General features: G+C 50.9%; 1 protein-coding gene across 1 annotated transcript; it reads right to left on the bottom strand.

The window, feature by feature from the left end:
* Positions 1 to 2003: 2003 nt before the first annotated feature.
* LOC127570690 (zona pellucida sperm-binding protein 4-like) lies at positions 2004 to 5059 on the bottom strand. The gene is made up of 9 exons (XM_052016471.1): positions 4837 to 5059; positions 4172 to 4350; positions 4007 to 4104; positions 3798 to 3931; positions 3527 to 3716; positions 3265 to 3412; positions 3040 to 3112; positions 2248 to 2361; positions 2004 to 2175 (listed from the first exon to the last, which is right to left on the bottom strand). The coding sequence occupies exons 1-9, from the start codon at positions 5057 to 5059 to the stop codon at positions 2024 to 2026; spliced, it is 1311 nt and encodes a 436-aa protein (XP_051872431.1). The 3' UTR covers positions 2004 to 2023.
* Positions 5060 to 21900: the final 16841 nt, after the last annotated feature.

The raw sequence follows: 21900 nt of genomic DNA, 5'->3' as shown, positions 1-21900 counted from the left end.
AGAGGTTGCCTGCCTCAGAGCACCAAGAGGCTGCAGAGGGTTGTAGACTCAGCCAGCTCTATCACTGTTAGAACCTTCCCCACCATCAAGGGCATCAAAAGGTGGTACCAATCACTTAGGACCCTCTCCATCCAGAGCATCTTATTCTGGTCCATCGGGGTGGGTGGGGTGAGGTAAGGGAAGGTAGCCTGAAGACCCCCACTCAAAGATTCAGCAACAGTTTCTTGTCCTTTGCAATCAGATTTCTGAGCAGTCCATGAGCTACTTTGTTACAAATTATAGTAATCTGATGTTTTACAGTAGCAGTACACTGCAGACAAATTTCATGTCATCCAAGTCACTGATAATAAACTGTTCTAATAATGTGCCTTCCTGCTGCTCAGATTGGATACTCTTATCCACGTTATAATGACCATCCCACTGACCCATCTGTACCCCAGACCTTTTATAAGGCCCAGAGATTAAGGGACACATCCCGGTGTAGTCCAGCCCACAGGATTCAATATCAAGTTCTCTAACTTAGACAACTTGCTGTTTGTATCAGACGTGACCATGTTTGCCCGCCTTCCTCTCATTTACATTGCCCAAGTGGATTAGGTTATACAACAGACTTCACCACATTACACATACAGAACAGATTAACTGTCCCACATCAGCCACATTTCACCCACAGAAATTCCCTGTGTTCTACTCATTACTTCCCTCAGTGAATAGTCTTCACCCAGGGAAAGGGAACTAAAACTGGAGAACATGAGGTTAAGGAGAGCAGGGAAATAGAAACGTAGAAGAACTACAGCACAATTCAGGCCCTTCAGCCCACAAAGCTGTGCCAAACATGTCCCTACCCTAGAAATTACTAGGCTTACCTATAGCCCTCTATTGTTCTCAGCTCCATGTACCTTCCCAACAGTATCTTAACAGACCCTATTGTATCCACCTCCACCACCGTTTCCAGCAGCCCATTCCCCGCACTCACCACTGAGTAAAAACCTTACCCCTGACGTCTCCTCTATATCTACTCCCCAGCACCTTAAACCTATGTCCTCTTTGTGGCCACCATTTCAGCCCTGGGAAAAAGCCTGACTATCTACCCAATCAATACCTCTCATCTTATACACCTCTATCAGGTCCCCCCTCATCCTCCGTCTCTCCAAGGAGAAAAGGCCGAGTTCCCTCAGCCTGCTTTCATAAGGCATGCTCCGCATTCCAAGCAGCATCCTTGTAAATCTCCTCTGCACCCTTTGAAAGGGAGCTGAGGGGCAACTTCACACAAAGGGCAATGCATATATGGAACAAGTTCCTAAAGTGGTTGAGGCAGGTACGATAACATATAAAGTACATGGGAAAGACAGGGATATGGGGCAAATGGGAACTGGTGACAGCAGACTTACATTAACGCTGAACTTTCTACGCCACCTTGTGACCACACATTTGCCTCTGCTGCCATTAATGGCCAGAACCACATCACTAAGCATCGAGTGAACACAGCCACAAGACACCTAGCTGGATACACTTCCACGTGTCCAGTCACCTGACAGACCAAAGGCCACATCCTGAAACCAGTCCAGTGAACCTTCTGCTTCCCTTTGACAGGAAGAGTGATTTTTTTTTGGGGGGGGGGGGGGTGCGGCGGGAAGAGAAAGGAGACAGGATTCTCCGCAATACTGAAGGAGCGATCAAGGACCAACAGAATTAAAAGACGTCATTACTCCTGCCTCCAGCTCAGTCCTGGAGAAGTGTTTGGACCGGAACCATCGGCTATCCCTCCCCCTCCACAGACGCTGGTCGACCCGCTGAGTTCCGCCTGCGGTTTCTTTGCTTCAATTGAAAGGTGATAAACAACACCCTCCTGTTACATATGGACTCTTGTTTTCAGGCACCTATGTGAAGAACACTCGCATTCCTGCCACACAGGAACCCCAGCAACCCATCTACCCGCTGGAAAGGGGAGCAAATCCCAGGGGAATAAAGAGCCTCCGGAGAGCGGATCTCAGCCACAACAGCAGTTTATTATCTAACAGACCTACAGTTCCAGGGAGCTGCCCTCGGAGGCCGCCCTGACACCGGCCTCCTGTTTCCACAAAGCCACAGCGCCGACCAGCAGGACCACGGAGAGCAGCGCTGCCCCGGCCGCCACTCCAGGAAGGACATGGGACGGAGAAACAGCAGCAGCACCTGTGGGGACAGGACAGGGTTACAGCGGCTCCAGGTACTCGCGCACTCGCCAGTTGCAGGCACCTCCCTTACCTCCATCCCGCGGGTGGAGTCCAGCGGGCAAGCCCTCCTCGTCTTCCAGGAGAATGATGGGCCCAGCAGCCGTCACCAAGGTCCCAGCCTGCTCCTTGACGCTTCTTCGTTTCTCTGGGGAGGGAGGAAGGGAAAGTCAAGGGTGAAGCAAAGCTGGCGGGACTAAGGTCAATCTCGTCTCGGGGGGGGGGGGGGCAGGGAAAGACCCGTTTAACGGCACAGACTTGGGAAAGGGCGAGGCTGCAGATGCGCCGATTTCTCGGGTGACTGTGGGCCTCCAGTTCAAAGGGGAATCCCTCCCCAAATGCTCAAGAGTAGCAACGCAGGTAGGCAGAGTGGGGAAGGCGTTTTTCACCGTTCTCAGTGCATTGAGTGCAGGATTTGAGACAGTCAAGTTAAACCTATACAAGTAGACGGTGGGATTCACCACAATCATGGTTTTGGCTACAAATAGAGGCGGGGACTTGACCCTGAAGTGCAGGAGGCTCATGGTTGGCCCGAGGTGTTCACAAAATCACGAGGCACACAGGTGAACGTTGGCGTCGATAACCGGAAGGTATGAGCCGCAGGTGCAGGGGAAAGTACCACCATCGACAAATAGGGGCAACTTGGATGTCCCGAGTTGGAAGTATTGCCATTCACACACTGTGGGTCTAATCCCTGCAACCCCCCACCAAACAGGCCTGTGGGAACACCCGAGCCGTTCACCACCGTCAAAGGAAAATAAGGACTGGCAATAAACACGTTCTGGTCAGTGACTCACCAGCGAAATTTCGGACGCCGGGTACTTACTGGGGCTACAGGGAGCCGTGCAGTTGTCTCGGGCGGAGGGAGAGCAAACCTCAGCTTTGCAGTGGAAGTAAACCTGGAAGGGAGACAACAGGTCAGTGCCTCGGCCCCAGCCAGGAGATCAATGCTTCTCCGTTAAGTGGGGAACAGGGGCCGACCGGCCCTCACCCACACCCGGGGAAGCAGCTCAGACCAGTGAGCGCCGGAGAAACACTGCAGGAAACTCACCTCCCCACTCAGAGCCCGGGCCGACACCCGGTCCCAGAAAGCGAAAGTGCTGACTACAAACCGCTTGTGGTGCGTTGGGAAGCGCAGATGGGAAGCGGCGCCCACCGGGACCAGGCGGGTTTTGTAGTTGTCACCAGCAAATGGGCATCTGGAACAGAGGAAGGTGGAGGGGGGGGGGGGGGGGGCAATGGGGAAAGGCACCGGGTGGAGCGTCACAGCGGCCCCCTCCCTCACCAAACTCCCCACGATCCCCGCCCCTCACCTGTCCACCAGGATGTCCCAGCGGAGCCCTGAATACGGCTCGGGCCCGGGAGTCGCCCAGCACTCATTGAGAACCAGCGCAAGGGACGGGTCGTTGCGGTTCAGGACACGAACCTCCACGAACACGGGGTCCCGCAGCACACTCACGATGGGATAGTCACCGGCCACGTACCAGCTCCGGTAGCCGCCATCTGCAGAGAGAAAGATGAAGCACCGCCACTATTTGCAGGGAGCCCTCAGTTGGACATTAGGCATCAGCAAGTACTCACTACCTCTCGCTATTCTCAGCTCCAGACGCAGGAGGCCGGCCTTAGTGGCAGGTAGTGGCGGAGACAGGGTGTAAACACGGGGCGTCACCTGTAGGTCGGACTCCTGGTTTCCCTTGTAACTGCACTGCACATGGAGCCTGCAAGAGAACGGACACGGCTGCACAATGCAGCGCCTCACCTCCGCTCCCCGCTCAAGGTGCTCCCACACTCACCTGAAGGGTGTGTCCCGGCTTACCGAGCCCAAAGCTCCATCCAAGATCTCAAACTGCCCCAACACGTCCGTTTCATACACCAACTTCCCTCCGTCCATCTACAGGAGACAGCAGACCATCAGCACCCGGCTGAGCGCCAGTCATGGCCCCCGGCCCAGTACCTACCCGCTGAGCGGTGCCACACTCGGTCAGCGCGAACTGGAAGAGCACCGTGTCTGCAGAAACGGCGGTGGGACGGCACTCGGCTCCGGACCCATCCTTTACATGTACCGTGTTCAGGTTTACAGGAGGCAGCGTCAGATCTCTAGAGATAGCGACCAGGACCTGCCCGTCCTTGGTGCACACTGCGGGAGGGGCAATGGGAGGTAGTGAGTGGCTGCACGGGGAAGGTAGGGTCCCGGGACCGGAAGGACACAAACCCTGCCGCCCATGTTACAGTTTCCAGCCCACCCCAGTCCCCATCTCACAGAAACCCATTGACTAGCTCCTTCTTGCCGCATGTGTTGTGACCGAGATGTCCCGACCCATCGTTGGGTAGTCACCGGAGCCAAAGGGGCGGCGTCAGTCGGACCAAGGGCTCCCGGTGCAGCCCTCCCACAGGACGGAATACAAACAGTGGGGAATCCCCAGCACAGACGGCCAGAACTGGACAAACTCCAAATTCCGTCCCTCAGTGAAGGGGACAGTTACCAAGGTCACAGTCTCCCGATGGGAGGGGCTCCAGGACCACCAGGTTTCTCCGGGGAAGGAGGTTAGCAACCCCAACGTTGTGGACTGTTCGGGGAAACAGGCCAAGTCCCGGAACACAGGCGGGACGGGAATACACCCACCGGGAAGATTGTCCAGGGAATAGAAACACGGCGGCACATCCGCACTCCCCTCATCAAAGCAGCAGCCTCTCAGCACACACTCGCTGCCGTAAATCCCAGTAAACCCGCAGGCTTTGCGGAACTGCGGAGACAGCCAGCATTTATCGGCGGGGAGAAGGCGAGAGGGCGGCTGCGCTGCACAGAGCGCAACAAAAACCAAACCCAGAGCCCGCAGCCTAGCCATCACAACAAGCCAACCCTCCCGGGTGAGTGAGGCTGTGGAGCCGACTCGCCCTCTTTCTACCAGCGCTGTTTAACCCGCACTCAATGAATGTCCCAATCAGCCGGAGGCCCAGGGTCCGCCGCCCACCGCCTCGCACATTCCCGCGGGACCCTCGGGGATGGATCTGGTTTCAATCAACCAAGGTACCTCTGGCTCCAGCGAGCGCTCCGGAAACTCTCCTCTTAAAGTAACCGCGCAGTTATTATTCAGCTCATAATTCCAACCGAATATTGCGGGGTCTGTGTCCATTGGGCAGACGCAGCCTTGGCTGAGGGGAAAGGCTGCTACCACCCGCAGAAATTAAAGGGGGTCCGAAGGGTAAAATGTTCACACAAAGTGCAGTCCGTATCTGGAATGAGCTGTCAGAGGAGGTGGAGGCAGGAACAGTCACAACAGTGGAGAAGCATCTGGACAGGTACTTGTGGGCAGGGCAGCGTGGGATATGGAAATGACGCTGACCAGTACAGATAGACATCATGGTCGGCAGAGACGCAGTGGGCCGAATGTGCTGCACAACTCTGCTACAATCTCTCCATGACATCCTCACAGAAGGCGCCTTTCAGATCATCACATCTGTGCGGGGGAAATATCTCATCTTCCCCTTGGATTTTCGGACATTCCCTGCCCGGTCTCCCCAACCTCCTGTCCGGGGATCACCTGCTTCCCATCTACTCTGTCAATAACCCCCGTGAGGCTGAGCTCCCCTTTCGTCCCTCTACAATGCGGAGAACAGCAGCACCGTCTGTAATCTCTCCGTGTAACCGTGCTCCCTGCTCCCGGCCCCATTACGCCGAGGCTCCGACACTCTCTGAGCCGCCTTCTCTGTTCGCCAGCTCCAGGGACCCGCGTTGCATCCTGACCTCGGATGCTCTGTGTGGAGCTTGCACGTTCTCCGCTCTCCCGGGTGCTCCCCTTTCCTCCCACATCGAGGTAGGTCCACAAGGAAAGAGAATATGGTGTTACAGCTACAGAGAATGTGCAATGCACCGAGCAAATTATGGTGCGAGGGCAACGATGAGATAGATTGAGAGATCAAGAGTTCATCTTTATCATTCGATGTCCGTTCAAGCGTCTTATACCAGCGTGATGAAGCTGTTCTTGAACCTGGTGGGACATGTTTTCAAGCGTTTGTATTTTCTGCCGGGTGGAAAAGGGAGGAAGTGATGAGGAAGGCTCCTGGATTGTGTTGGCTGATTTCCCGACACAGCGGCAAGTGCAGACGGAGTCAATGCAGGAGAGGCTGGTTTCAGTGACAGACTGGGCTGGTTCACAAATGTGGAATGTGTCGGACTGCCAGAGTGGTGATGGGGGTAATTTTGAAGACTGCCCCGACCGTCTTATTCTGGCTTCTGCCCTCTTGCTTTCCAGCCCTGATGAAGGGTCTCTGCCCGAAACGTCGACTGTTTATTTCCCTCCATGGATGCTGCCTGACCTGCTGAGTTCCTCCAGCACTTTTCGTGTATTGCTCCAGATTCCTGCATCGGGAGAAATTCCTGTGTCTTTAAATTTGACGTGTGTCCAGCAGATTCTCCCTGTCCGGATATTTCAGGTCCAAAGACGGGGGGTGGGGACGGGACATGGCCCGACTTTTTTCTGGCGGTCTTTTTTCTGGTGAATGAGCCGGGTCACCTGGTGCGTGTATCACTGGGGTGCATTTGGAGAACAGCAATCACCGGGACCAAGGATTGGGTCAGCTCTGGCAGGGGGAATGGAACACCCTGGGGTTAACTTTGTCAGCTGGAGTAGGGCCTGGTTAATGGAATGAGCACAGGTCTGGCCCAGGTTAGGGAATCATATTGGCAGTGAGATCATTTGAAGTAAAGAGGAGATGGTTCAGGGAGAGACTGGGAATATTCCTACGAGGGAGAAAGGTTTATTCAGGGGATGTGCACATCCCTGGCATTTATTGTCCGTCTCCAATTGCTCCTGAGATGGGGAGGCGGTTACAAGTGAACTGGGGTCACAAACAGACGGGTAAAGGCAGGAGATTCCTATTTCTAAACGTCATTACTGAACAACATTGGCTGTAAAACAAAAAAAATTATCGAAGTGGTTGGGAATTGCAGAGGGATCGCTCGCTGTGCGCGGATATACGTTTCACAAGAGGCTCGTGTGCAGGTTCAGTAATTAGGTTGGAACATTGTTTCTCACTCAGGGAATGGAGGAGGTCCTTGGACAGGTCATGTTTCCGAACGGGTTGTGAAGAGTCTCAGGACTGAGCAGGTCAGCACAGATGTATGAAAGGAACATTGTGTTTGACTAATCAGCTGCAGATTTCTCGGAATATGTCCAGTTAAGCAGATAGGGAGGGATCAGTTTTCCATCCAGGCAAGTATGTCACTCCAATACCAAGAACAGTAGTTGTGACTCACTTCATTGAGACTTCAGCAATAGCCTTCTGAAAATCCAATTCCACTGCAACCACTGCCAAACAGTGCGTAGGAATGAAAGAGAAACAAAGGACTGCAGATGCTGCAATCTCTACGAAAACCACGATGATGCTGGAGGGACTCAGCGGGCCAGGCAGCATCCGTGGAGAAAAGCAGACGGTCAACGTTTCGGGTCAGGACCCTTCTTCAGGACTGAAGATTGGAAAAGGGGAAGCCCAATATATAGGGGGGAAAAGCAGAGCAGTGATAGGTGGACAAAAGAGGGGAGGCGGGCTGGGCACAGGGTGGTAGGAATAAATGTGTTTCCACAGTATTTCCAGCTAATTCAACAATGCAGTTTGGATGGACGATCAGCTCCACAACAGGAACCAGTGGATTGAGGAGTTTGTTCTATGACGCGAGTGAAGTGTACAACGGACACGCGAACCGTTGCCTCCCTGTGTGTGTGATGTGTTGCCAATGTAGTACAGTCTGTGTAAAGGCGTATGGACTGACTATACAGAAACACGGAAATAAGGATGGCGGGCGGAGGGAAATAGCCAGTTGTCACCCAGACACAAGAAACAATAGTCTGGACTACCGTTTCTCTTGCTCTGTTTCTCCAGCTGTTTGCACAGGGAGTCGCCTTTTATTCTGAATATCACATTTCCTCTTCCTCTGCACAGTCAGGCTGTAGAACATGACACAGACAACGGGACATGAGCGACACATTACACAGAATAAAGCTTCACTGCACCACTAGCTCACCCTATTGAAGGGGATTTCTCTGTCCACCTACCGCCCTCCCCTACCTTCCCCGCGACTTGTTATATTTCAGTTCCGACGTAGGGAGTTGCGACGCCATGTTACAGGTGTACCAGTCGGTGGATGGGACGGTGTTGGGGTATTGTGTGCAGGCCTGGTCACCATGTTATCGGAAGTATGTCATGAAACTAGAGAGGATGCAGCAAAGATTCACAAACATGTTGGCTGGACCGGAGACTTGAGTTGTAAGGAGAGGATGAACAGGCTGGGACTGTTTTCCCTGAGTGAAGGAGGCCGAGGTGGTCCTCCTGCAGGTTTATAAAGTCACAGATCAGGTGAACGGCCACAGACGTTTCCACCGTGGACCTGAGGTGGCGGTGGGGGGCGGGGCGGGGGCTGTGTGAGGCAGCTCTTCACACAGAGGGTGGTGGGTTGCCAGGGGAATTGATAGAGGCTGGTCCAGTTACAATGGATGAATCATATTTGGACAGATCCGTGGGTAGGAAGGTTTTAGAGGGACACGGGCCACATGCAGGACAATGGGACTGGCTCAGCATGGATGAGTTGGGCCTGTTTCCGTGCTGTCTCACTGTAAAGCAACGAATCCATTAATCTCCTTCTCCCGAGCCGACAGGTTATGTGTCTCTCCCACAGATGCTCCACATCCGCCGAGTTTTCCAGCACTTTCTCTTTCCATTTTCCCACTTCCGGACCTGCAGTTTTCTGATTCGGACAAAGTGAGAGCGGTTACACCTGGGAAGAGGGGCAAGGAAACGATCAGTGGTCAACCACACTCGGAGTGGGGTCCAGCCCTGGGCTGCACATTAGGCGAGGGCCTCACTGCAAAAGAGATTTACTGAGATAATCCTAGGGATCAGAGACTTCACCGACAGTAAAACAGGATTGTCCCAATTTTGAACAGCGGGAATTCCAGGAGAACTTGAATGGCCAGGAAGTGTTATAGAGTTCCTGACTCATTAAAGTGGACACATCCCCAGCGCTTGGGGAAACGTAGAGCAGGGTGTTAATGGGAAGCGACGGAGGAGATTGCTGGGGCAATTTTCTCTGTGTCTTAAACATTTTTACTGAGGTCATCTCCACTGCTTCTTTGGGCAGAGAATTCCACAGATACACTGTTCTGTGGGGGTGGGGGTAGGGAAGCAGATTCTCATCTCAATCAGAGAGGGATGGTAGTTCTGACGGGAATTCTGCAGTTAGTGGTGTCCACAGGAATCGGTGCTGGAACTTTCGTTGTTCATCATCCGTTGAATGATGTGGATGAGAATGCCTGTGGTCTGATCGGCACGTTTACATGAGCCATGAAGGTTGGTGGAGTTGAGTAGCCAATGTATGTTCAAGGATACGGAGGGACAAAGCGAAGCTAGAAGATTGGGCAAAAGAAGTTTGACGTGGTGCATTTAGGGTCATCTACTGCTGACGAGGCAAATACAGTAAACAGCAGGGACCTGGAAGCATTGACAAGAGAGATGCTGGGGTGCAAGGTCAAAGCCCTGAAAAGCAAATTGTGCAGAGGATGCAGAGATATAGATCGGTTAATGAGTGGGCAGTGGTCTGGCAGATGGAGTACAACATTGTTAAATACTAGGTTATCCGTTTCAGAAGTAAAGATAGGATATCAGATTATTACTGAAATGGTGAAAGATTGCTGAATGCTGTTATGCGCAGGGTCTTGGGAGAGCTTCTGCATGAATCACATGGATTGGTTTGCAGGGGAGAGGTTATCGGGAAAGAAAATCTACGTTGCCCTTCACTGTCTGAGAGTTTCGATTTAAGAGCAAGGAGGTTATGCTGCAACTGTACAGGGTACTGGTGAGGGTGCACCTGGAGTACTGCGTGCAGTTCTGGTCTCCTTACTTGAGGAAAGATATACTGGCTTTGGAGGCGGTGCAGAGGAGGTTCACCAGGTTGATTTCGGAGATGAGGGGTTAGCTTGTGAGGACGATTAAGTCACATATGACTATACTTGTTGAAATTCAGAAGAATGAGAGGGGATCTTACAGAAACACAAAATTGTGAAAGGAATAGATGAGAGGCAGGAAAGTGGTTGCCACTGGTAGGTGAAGCTAAACTAGTGGGCATAGCCTGAAGGTTCGGGGAATTGATTTTGGACGGATCTGCTTCCCTACCTTCACCCCCTCCCCCCCCCCCCCCAAAGAATAGTGTATCTGTGGAATTCTCTGCCGAAAGAAGCAGATGTTACCTCAGTAAATATGTTTACGACACAGATTTTTGCATGGTAGGGGATTAAGGGTTAATGGGAAAAGGCGGGTCAGTGGATACGAGTCCACCGCCAGATCAGCAATGATCTTATTGAATGGCGGAGCAGGCTCGATGGTCTACTCCTGCTATTATTTCTTATGTTGTGTGTTGAGCTGAACGCTGCCTCCATTGGCAGGCGTATTAAGTGCATCATTGGAACATGTTGCAGCTGTACGAGACATTGGTTTGGGCACTCATGGAATACCGTGCGCTCGTCTGCTCGCTACACTATGAGAAAGACGTGGTAGTGTTTGAAACTGGAGAAAGTATTCACAAGGATGTTTTCTGGAATGGATGGCAAGGGTTGCCCTGGAGTGAGAGATGTTCAGGATCAGCTTGGAGGATTCCAAATTACGAGGGACATCGATACCGTAGACGGCCAGAGTCTGTTCCTTCCGTGTAGAGGAGGCTAAAACTGACGGACGGAGGTTCAAGACGAGAGAGAAATACTGAAGGATTTCTGACAGACAGGTGTCTAAACTGAAAGGAGGGGGCGGGGAGAGAAGGGAGGTGGGTTTATGGAACCAGGGCCCCAAAGAGCTGGTAGAGATAGGACAAGCATTCTGAACTGTCCCTCACTGCCCCATTTCCCTGAACAGTCCTGTGGCCGTCCCACTAACTGGGCCCGCTGGGGAATGCAGGAGAACTGCGAGACCCGGACTGGGCCCAGTTAACGTCGCTCACTGTGGATGCCGATATCACGGTTTTGTTTATACCCGACATATTCCTCTCATGTCGCCGGGGACTCGGAGGGAGCCAGCTTTATTTCCCCTGTCAGTGACGGGGAACACGTTTCCTCTACGGAGTTCTGCATCACTTCACACAACTTGAAAGGACTCCTTCACTGAGGTCACTGCCCCCGTCCATCTACAAACTGTTCCTCACTCAGAAGTAAACTCGGTCCTGCAGGGACTTCAGGGGTCAGTCACGAAACATTTACTGACATGGGAGGCTATTCGGCCCGCTGACAATCCCATTTTCCCAGGCATTTCCCAGTGACCAACTCCAACATGATTAACCCCCACCCCACCGTTTCTAGTTCCACATTCGCAACGGGGAAAAAGAGCGGTGACCAGTTACAGACGCAGCCAGCTATGCCAAACCCCAGCAACCCAACCACCCGCTGGAAAGGAGAACAAAGCCCAGGGAAATAAAGAGCCTCCGGAGAGTGGATCTCAGCCACAACAGCAGTTTATTCTCCAACAGACACCTGCAGTTCCAGGGAGCTGCCCTCGGAGACCGCCCTGACACCCGCCTCCTGTTCCCACAAAGCCACAGCGCCGACCAGCAGGACCACGGAGAGCAACGCTGCCCCAGCCGCCACTCCAGGAAGGACACGGGACGGAGAAACAGCAGCAGCACCTGTGGGGACAGGACAGGGTTACAGCGGCTCCAGGTACTCGCGCACTCGCCAGTTGCAGTCACCTCCTTTACCTCCGTCCCGCTGGTGGAGTCCAGCGGGCAAGCGCTCCTCATCTTCCAGGAGAATGATGGGCCCAGCAGCCGTCACCAAGGTCCCAACCCGCTCCTCGGCGCTTCTTCGTCTCTCTGGGGCGGGAGGGGGGGGGGGGTGGGGAAGAGATCAATGGTGATGCGGAGTTGGCCTATGTTGGTGAGACCACCGTCAGTCTATTCTCCGGGTGGGGGAAAGACCCGTTTAACCCTGGACAAGGCTGGTGCAGATACCCCACGTGTCTTTTTCCACATGTTTCACCGGGATCCCCCTCCCTCAACGCACCATTGAAGTGGTGACACACGAAAGGGTGAAGACGGTGCTTGCCTTCATTAGTCCGGGCACCGAAGGGAGTTGGGACTACATGGCACAACTGTACTGGGCGTCGTGGAGACCACGCTAGGAGTGTGGACAGTTCTGGTCGCCCAGCTGTAGGATGCAATGGTCGCGATGTCACCCGAACGGGAGCAGGATAGGATTCACGGCGATGATGGTTTGGGTTATCAGGAGACGTTGGGACATGTGATACTGGAGCATCCGAGGACGACGGGTGAACTGAGGTTTACAAAATCACGAGGGGGCAGAGTTGGTGAAAATCAAAGTCGTTTTCCCAGGAGAATGAGTCCAGAACTAGAAAGCGGGAGCAGCAGGTGCAGGGCAACGCCACCAGCACTGGTAACATTCCCTTTGTCCAACGGCGTCCCGATATGGAAATTTCGCTTTTCACACGTCGTCGGTTGAGTCCCTGCAACTCCCACCCAACAGACCTGTGGGAGCACCGTCGTCGGGTGAACTGCGGCCTTTACCACAGTCAGGGGTAAATAGGGACGGGCAATAAACGGGTCATCAACTCCCACCCGAGGAATCTCGGGGCGGGGGGGTCAGTGGAGGGGGAAAACGGGTACTCAATGGGGCTGCAGGGAGCCGTGCCGTTGTCTCGGGCGGAGGGAGAGCAAACCTCAGCTCTGCAGTGAAAGTAAACCTGGAAGGGAGACAACGGGATGGTCAATGCCTCGGCCACAGGCAGGAGATCAATGCTTCTCCGCTCAGTGGGGAACAGGGGCCGACCTGCCCTCACCCACACCCGCGAAAGCAGCTCAGACCAGTGAGCGCCGGAGAAACACTGCAGGAAACTCACCTCCCCGCTCAGAGCCCGGGCCGACACCCGGTCCCAGAAAGCGAAAGTGCTGACTACAAACCGCTTGTGGTGCGTTGGGAAGCGCAGATGGGAAGCGGCGCCCACCGGGACCAGGCGGGTTTTGTAGTTGTCGCCAGCAAACGGGCACCTGGAACAGAGGAAGATGGGGAGGGGGGAAAGAGGGTCAATGGGGAAAGGCACCGGGCGGAACGTCACAGCGGGCCCCTCCTTCACCGCCCCTCCACAGTTCCCGGCCCTCACCTATCCACCAGGAGATCCCAGCGGAGCCCCGAATACGGCTCGGGCCCGCGGGTTGCCCAGCACTCATTGAGAACCAGCACAAGGGACGGGTCGTTGAGGTTCAGGACACGAACCTCCACGAACACGGGGTCCCGCAGCACACTCACGATGGGATAGTCACCGGCCGCGTACCAGCTCCGGTAGCCGCCATCTGCAGAGAAAGGTGAAGCACCGCCACTATTTGCAGGGAGCCGTCAGTTGGACATTAGGCATCAGCGAGCACTCACTACCTCTCGCTATTCTCAGCTCCAGACGCAGGAGGCCGGCCTCAGTGGCAGAGACAGGGTGTAAACACGGGGCGTCACCTGTAGCTCGGACTCCTGGTTTCCCTTGTAACTGCACTGCACATGGAGCCTGCAAGAGAACGGACACGGCTGCACAATGCCGCGCCTCACCTCCGCTCCCCGCTCAAGGTGCTCCCACACTCACCTGAAGGGACTGTCCCGGCTCAACGAGCCCAAAACTCCATCCAAGATCTCAAACTGCCCCAACACGTCCGTTTCATACGCCTGGTACGGACTCAGTGAAAGTCCCTTTAAGATAGAGAGTGTGTGTGTATGTGTGTGGGGGGCGTGCTTACGTCAATAGAAGATAAAGGACGTAATGACGTTGTTGAAGGAGTCAGAAGAAGAAGAAGGAGAGAGAGGGAAGGGAGAGAGACACCAGCCTGCTTGTTTTCTCTATCGATGGATGAGAAACAATAACTGTGTTTGCCACTGAAATCCATGTATGGAAGTTGGAAGTAATCCGGTGGAGTTCACTTTGTTGCTGACCTGTAGAAGGAAACAGATATTTGTGTGTGGACGACCACGGTTCGGATGCTTTTTGGGGTGAGGAAGTCACTACCGAGTAAACACTGAAGTGTCGTTTGGGTTCCATCGTGGAACATTTGGATTTCGTATGTACTCTCTCTATGTTTCTCTACGTCTACGTCTTATCTTCAGACAACGGTGGTTGTTGAAGAAGCCCTTGCTCATGTTTCACCTTATGGCTTGCGGAACTGAACTTTAAGAACCATTCCTGAACTGGGAGTTTTGGACTTTGTCACACACACACACGAAGAGTTTAGTTTTGGGGTTAACGTTCAAGGTTGAACATTTTTGAATTCTAACATACTAACATTTTTACTTTTATTTTACATATTATCAGAAGTAGTGATTAATAAAATAGTTTTTAACACTGAATCATGCTCAGTGTGTTTTGTTGCTGGTTCGTGACAAAATTGGGGGCTCGTCCGGATCCAATCCAAAGATTAACAAGTGTCATCTGGGATCGTTCCCCAGATCGATGAGATTTGTTCGGGATTCAATCCAAAGATTTTTGAGGGAGGTCTGATAAATTCTTTTTAATTGGCTTGTGTGTGTGGAAACCAGCAGCAATGGATATTAAGGCATTTTTGGAGTCACCAACCCAAAAGGGATTGGAGGTGGCGAAAAAGGATGATCTGATAAAGATTGCTACAAGGCTAAACCTTACAGAAGTAAAGCAGTCTATGAGAAAGGCAGATATTCAGAGACTGATAGCTGGCCATTATGTGGAAAAGAAGGTGTTTGAGAAGGAAGTGTTAAAACAGTTTCCTGGCAGTGAAATAGCAATTTCTGAGGCACAGGTGCAGCTGGCAAAGATAGAGGCTGAACGAGAGCAAACCCAGTTAAAGATAGAGGCTGAACGAGAACAAAATAAATTAGAGGCTGAACGAGAGATAACTCAGATGAAGATAGAGGCTGATCTAGCAATGAAGCAGATGGAATTGAAGAGGATGGAGCTGGATAGTGAGGAGAAGGAGAAACAGAGGCAGCATGAGTTACAAATGAAGCATAAGAGTTTGGAATCTGATTCTGATGATGGTTTTTCAGCCAGCAGGGAGGTTCGATTAGTCCCTCCTTTTGAGGAAGGTCAGGTTGATCAGTATTTCCAACATTTTGAAAAGGTTGCTGTGAGTTCAAACTGGCCAAAGAAAGGATGGGCTCTTATGGTACAGAGTGTGTTTAAAGGTAAAGCTCAAAAAGCTTATTCTGCTTTGTCTGTTGAGGATGCAGCTGATTATACCAAGGTAAAACAAGCTGTGTTGAAGGCCTATGAATTGGTACCTGAAGCTTATAGACAAAAATTTAGAGACTTGAGGAAATCTGCAGATCAGACTTATATGGAATTTGCCAATGGAAAGAGAATATGTTTTGAACGATGGTACATGGCTAAAAATGTAGATGGGGATTTTGATAAATTGAAAGAATTGATATCAGTGGAAGACTTTAAAAGATGTGTTCCAGCTGAATTAACAACATATTTAAATGAAAAGGCAGTGGAAACTTTACAAGAAACTGCTAGGTTGGCAGATGATTATGCTTTAACCCATAAATCCAAATGGGGACAACCTAAAACCTTTCAAAAGAGTTACAAGGGCAATCTAGATAAACCGGAGATTAAATTGGGAGGTAATCAAAAAGGAAAGGATGAAAAGAAGCCAGGGCTGGAGAGACCTGTTGAGCGTACTTGTTATTACTGTAAGAAACCTGGCCATGTGATATCTAATTGTGCCCTTTTGAAGAAAAGGAAGGAAGCTGTGTCTAATGCTTGCTTTCAGTCAATTAAAAATCAAAAAGGTTCAGGAGATGCTGTTAAAGATCAGTCCTTGCAAGAGGGAAAAGCAGAAACGTTGGAGGAGGTGAGAAAGGAATTCTGTTCTTATGTATCAGAGGGTTTTGTTTCACTGAATGATGAGTCACCCCAGGTGCCAGTGAAAATTCTTAGAGATACTGGGGCTTGCCAATCTCTCTTGCTGGACAGTGTTTTAAATTTTGGTGAAGAAAGTGACACTGGTGAGGTAAATCTAGTACGAGGCGTTACAGATGACACCATATCTGTCCCTTTACACAGGGTGATTTTAAAGTCAAAGTTCGTAGAAGGACCAGTCGAGATAGGGATAAGACCTAGGTTACCAGTGGAAGGAGTTTCTTTGTTATTGGGAAATGACCTTACAGATGGAGAAATTGTTCCTGTGGTATGGTTAACAACCAAACCAAGGATTGATGAGTCTGAGAATGATCCAGATGTTTACCCATCATGTGCGGTGACTCGAGCTAGAGCTAAAGAATTAGCCAAGACAGACAGTCCGGTGCAGTCTGATGTGGTTCCTTGTGACAGTCCTAAACAGGAAGAAAATTATGATGCCTTATCTGAGACTTTTCTGTCTTCACTGGAGGATCAACATCCTTATAGGGAGCCTGAATTTAAAGATTTGTCTTTGTCGAGGAAGGATTTTATGGTGGAACAGACAAAGGACCCTGAGTTGATAGAATTGAAAGAAAAAGCACTCTCATGTGAGGAGATTGGAAAAAGTGCCAATTGGATATTATGTCAAAAATGGAGTGTTAAGGAGGAAATGGAGACCTCCCCATGTCCAAAAATTTAAAACTCAGTTAGAGAGAGTCTGCCAGCTAGCGAGAGAGAATTTGAAAACTAGCCAGATAAGAATGAAGACATATTTTGATAGACGTGCTCGGCCTAGGACATTTGCAGTGGGGCAAAAGGTGTTGGTATTTTTCCCTAGCCAAAATAATCCCTTGCAATCTCGTTTTTCTGGACCCTATGTTATTGAATCTCGAGTGACTGATCTAACATATATAATCAAAACACCATATAGACGCAAGAAAACACAACTCTGTCATGTAAACATGCTAAAGCCTTATTATGAGAGGGATTCAGTTGTGGCCTTGGTGGGTGATGTAAAGGTTGTTTCTAGAATGCCTGATATTGATGTTGAGGAAGGCCAATTTAGACCAAATATTGTTCCATCGAAACTAAAAAACCAAAATATCCTGGAGAACCTTGAAACAAAGTTGGACCATTTACAAGTTTCACAAAAACAACAGATGAGAGAATTAATTTTAAAATTTAAATATCTGTTCCCAGATGTTCCAAACAGAACATCGATAATTACCCATGATGTTGATGTTGGGGATGCAAAACCAATCAAACAACACCTATATCGAATGAATGTGGAAAAAAGTCAACTTGTTGATCAGGAACTAAAGTACATGTTGGAAAATGATATTATTAGACATTCTACCTCAAATTGGAGTTCGCCCTGTGTTATTGTACCTAAACCTGATGGAACTGTTAGATTTTGCACAGATTACAGGAAAGTGAATGCTGTAACAAAGTCAGATGCTTACCCTATTCCTAGGGTGGATGATTGCATAGACAGAGTGGGAAAGGCAAAATTTCTTACGAAGATTGACCTATTAAAAGGGTACTGGTGTGTTCCATTAACAGATAGAGGAAGGGAGATTTCAGCCATTGTAACCCCTTCTGGATTGTATGAATACAATGTTTTGGAATGAAAAATGCTCCGGCAACATTTCAAAGAATGATTAATTCAGTGATTCATGGGTTAAAACATACAGATGCCTACATTGACGACTTAGTGACTGGGAATGATACTTGGGAAGATCACATCTCTGCATTAGAAAGGTTGTTTGAAAGACTTTCCAAGGCTAACCTTACAGTTAACTTGGCTAAAAGTAAATTTGGCCATGCCACTGTGACGTATCTTGGTTATGTTGTAGGTCAAGGCAAGCAAGCTCCTGTTCAGGCAAAAGTTCAAGCAATATCTGAGTTCCCTATTCCCACAGGTACGAGGACTGTTAAAAGATTTTTGGGAATGGTTGGATATTATCGAAAATTTTGTAAAAATTTTGCTGATATTGCTCTTCCCCTAACTAATCTTCTGAAGAAGGGAGTAAAGTTTGTTTGGACAGATTCTTGTCAAGAAGCATTCGAGAAGCTGAAAGCCATTTTATGCTACCATCCTGTGCTCAAAACACCTGACTTTGAAAAGCCATTTTCATTAGCAGTAGATGCCAGTGATGAAGCTTCAGGAGCTGTGTTGTTGCAGAAGGGTGACCTTGATGATATTGACCATCCTGTAGCTTACTTTTCAAAGAAATCTAATGAGCATCAAAAGAATTATTCCACTATAGAGAAAGAATTACTGTCACTTGTTTTAGCCTTGCAACATTTCAGTGTATATGTTTGCACCGCTCAGAAACCATTGACTGTATATACAGATCATAACCCATTGGTGTTTCTGAGCCGAGTCAAAAACAAGAACAGAAGGCTGTTAAACTGGAGTTTAATTTTGCAAGAGTTTGATCTCATGATAACTCACATTAAAGGTAAAGACAATGTGATTGCTGATTGTCTTTCCCGATGTTAAATGGGAAACATGTATCTGTACTAATCTGATAGTCTGTAGTTGTGTGGAATGATAATTATTAACATTACTAACTGTATGCGCAGTTAAATTTTTCCTGGGATAAATTTTTTTTTAGGTGGGAGGTGTTACGGACTCAGTGAAAGTCCCTTTAAGATAGAGTGTGTGTGTGTGTGTGTGGGGCGTGCTTACGTCAATAGAAGATAAAAGGACGTAAGGACGTTGTTGAAGAGAGAGAGAGAGAAGGGAGAGAGACACCAGCCTGCTTGTTTTCTCTATCGACGGATGAGAAACAATAACTGTGTCTGCCACTGAAATCCATGTATGGAAGTTGGAAGTAATCCGGTGGAGTTCACTTTGTTGCTGACCTGTAGAGGGAAACAGGTATTTGTGTGTGGACGACCACGGTTCGGATGCTTTTCGGGGTGAGGAAGTCACTACCGAGTAAACACTGGAGTGTCCTTTGGGTTCTATCGTGGAACATTTGGATTTCGTATGTACTCTCTCTATGTTTCTCTACGTCTACGTCTTATCTTCAGACAACGGTGGTTGTTGAAGAAGCCCTTGCTGGTGTTTCACCTTATGGCTTGCGGAACTGAACTTTAAGAACCATTCCTGAACTGGGAGTTTTGGACTTTGTCACACACACACACACAACGAGTTTAGTTTTGGGGTTAACGTTCAAGGTTGAACATTTTTGAATTCTAACATACTAACATTTTAACTTTTATTTTACGTATTATCATAAGTAGTGATTAATAAAATAGTTTTTAAATACTGAATCATGCTCAGTGTGTTTCTTTTGTTGCTGGTTCGTGACACACCACCTTCCCTCCGTCCATCTACAGGAGACAGCAGACCATCAGCACCCGGCTGAGCGCCAGTCATGGCCCCCGGCTCAATACCTACCCGCTGAGCGGTGCCACACTCGGTCAGCGCGAACTGGAAGAGCACCGTGTCTGCAGAGGTGGCGGTGGGACGGCACTCGGCTCCCGACCCATCCTTCACATGCACCGTGCTCAGGTTTACAGGAGGCAGCGTCAGATCTCTGGAGATAGCGACCAGGACCCTCCCGTCCTTGGTCGCACACTGCGGGAGGGGCAATGGAAGGCGGTGAGTGGCTGCACGGGGGGGGGGGGGGAGGTGGGATCCCGGGACCGGAGGGACACAAATGCTGCCCAGCCCCACAGAAACCCGTTGATGAGCGCTTTGCCGCACGGGTTGTGATCGAAGTATCCCGACCCATCGATGGGAAGTCACCGGGGACAAAGGGGCGGCGCCACCCTCCCACAGGACGGAATACAAACAGTGGGGAATCCCCAGCACAGACGGCCAGAACTGGACAAGCTCTAAATTCCGACCCCCAGTGGAGGGGGCGGTTACTAAGGTCACGGTCTCCCGATGGGAGGGGCTACTAGGACCACCCGGTTTCTCCGGGGAGGGGTTATCAACCCCAACGTTATCAGACTGACCGGGGAAACCGAGTGCTACCGGATTGCGGGGAGCCGGCCAAGCCCCGGAATACACCCACCGGGAAGATTGTCCAGTGAATAGAAACACGGCGACACATCCGCACTCCCCTCATCAAAGCAGCAGCCTCTCAGCACACACCCGCTGCCCGAAATTCCCGTAAACCCGCAGGCTTTGCGGAGCTGCGGAGACAGCCAGCATTTATCGGCGGGGAGAAGGCGGCTGCGCTGAACAGCCCGCAGCCCGCAGCCCGCAGCCCGCAGCCCGCAGCCCGCAGCCCGCAGCCCGCAGCCCGCAGCCCGCAGCCCGCAGCCCGCAGCCCGCCCATCACAACAAACCAAATCTCCCAGGTGAGTGAGGCTGTGGAGCCGACTCGCCTCTTTCTACCGGCGCTGTTTAACCCGCACTCAATGAATGTCCCAATCAGCCGCAGGCCCAGGGTCCGCCGCCCACCGCCTCGCGCATTCCCGCGGGACCCTCGGGGATGGGTCTGGTTTCAATCAACCAGTCAAGGTACCTCTGACTCCAGGGAGCGCTCTGGAAACTCCCCTCTTAAAGGCACCGCGCAGTTATTATTCAGATCATCATTCCAACCGAATATTGCGGTGTGTGTCCACTGGCCAGTCGGAACAGGCCCTTCGGCCCACAATATCTGTACTGACCATAATGCCAAATTACACTCAGATGGTATCTGCAGTGAGCTGCCCGTGGAGGTCATGAAGTTGTACAGTACGGAAACAGACCGTTTGGCCCACTGGGTCTGAAGGAGCACTTGGATAGGTACATGGAGGGGCGGGGCTCAGAGGGATATGGACTGAACGCAGGGATTCGTGACTCGCTGGGTGGGCACCGTGATTGGCATGGTCTCATTGGGCCGAAGGGCCTGTATCCGTGCTTCATTGGTCTATGAATCCATGTCCATACCGACCAGGTTGCCGACCTGAGTGAGTCTCATTTGCATGGATATGGCCCATATCTCCAAAACCGTTCCTGTCCATGCGCCTGTCTGCATGTCTTCCAAACATCGTAACTGTACCCGATCTACCACCACCCCTGGCAGCCCCTTCCATGTATATTCGCCACTCGGTTCCCCTTAAACCTTCCCCCGTCCCCTTAAAACTCTGCCCTCTGGTATATATCTGGACTCCATACCCTGGGAAAGAGACTGTGACCACCCTCCTTACCTCGGCCCATCGTGCTGTTATCAACCTCTGTAGGTCAGCCCTCAGCCTCCAGGGGAAACAGTCCCAGCCTGTCCAGTCTCTCCTTATAACTCAAGCCCTCCAGTCCCGGTAACGTCCTTAGAGTCGTAGAGCACGGAAACAGGCCCTTCGGTCCAACCGGTCCCTGCCAACCAAGATGTCCATCTAAGCTGGTCCCATTTTCCCGTATTGGTCCCGAATCCCTCTAAACCTGGCGCTGGGGCGTGGCGACCCTTTGCGAGCTGTCCCCAGCGGAGCCTCTCATTATACTTACTATCATCGTTCTACTCTTTAAAATCAGTTCTAAGTCTGTCAGGATACATTCTGCACTCTTTTCTTTTCACCACCTCGATGTACTTATCCATGGCATGATCTGCCTGGACGGAAGGCAAACAACAACTTTTCGCTGTATCTCGGTACATGTGACAATAACGAAACAATATCCAATAGAGTCACAGAGTAATGCAGCATGGACACGGGCCCTTCGGCCCAACTCGTCCATTCCGACCATGGTGTCCACCAGGCTACTCCCCTTTGCCCGAATTTGGCCCATATCCCTCTAAACCCCGCCTATCCATGTACCTATCCTGATGTCTTATAAATGTTGTCT

This window comes from Pristis pectinata, chromosome 5 (assembly GCF_009764475.1).
Source record: "Pristis pectinata isolate sPriPec2 chromosome 5, sPriPec2.1.pri, whole genome shotgun sequence".
NCBI lineage: Eukaryota > Metazoa > Chordata > Chondrichthyes > Rhinopristiformes > Pristidae > Pristis > Pristis pectinata.
This window is presented reverse-complemented; position numbering and strand designations above follow the sequence as displayed.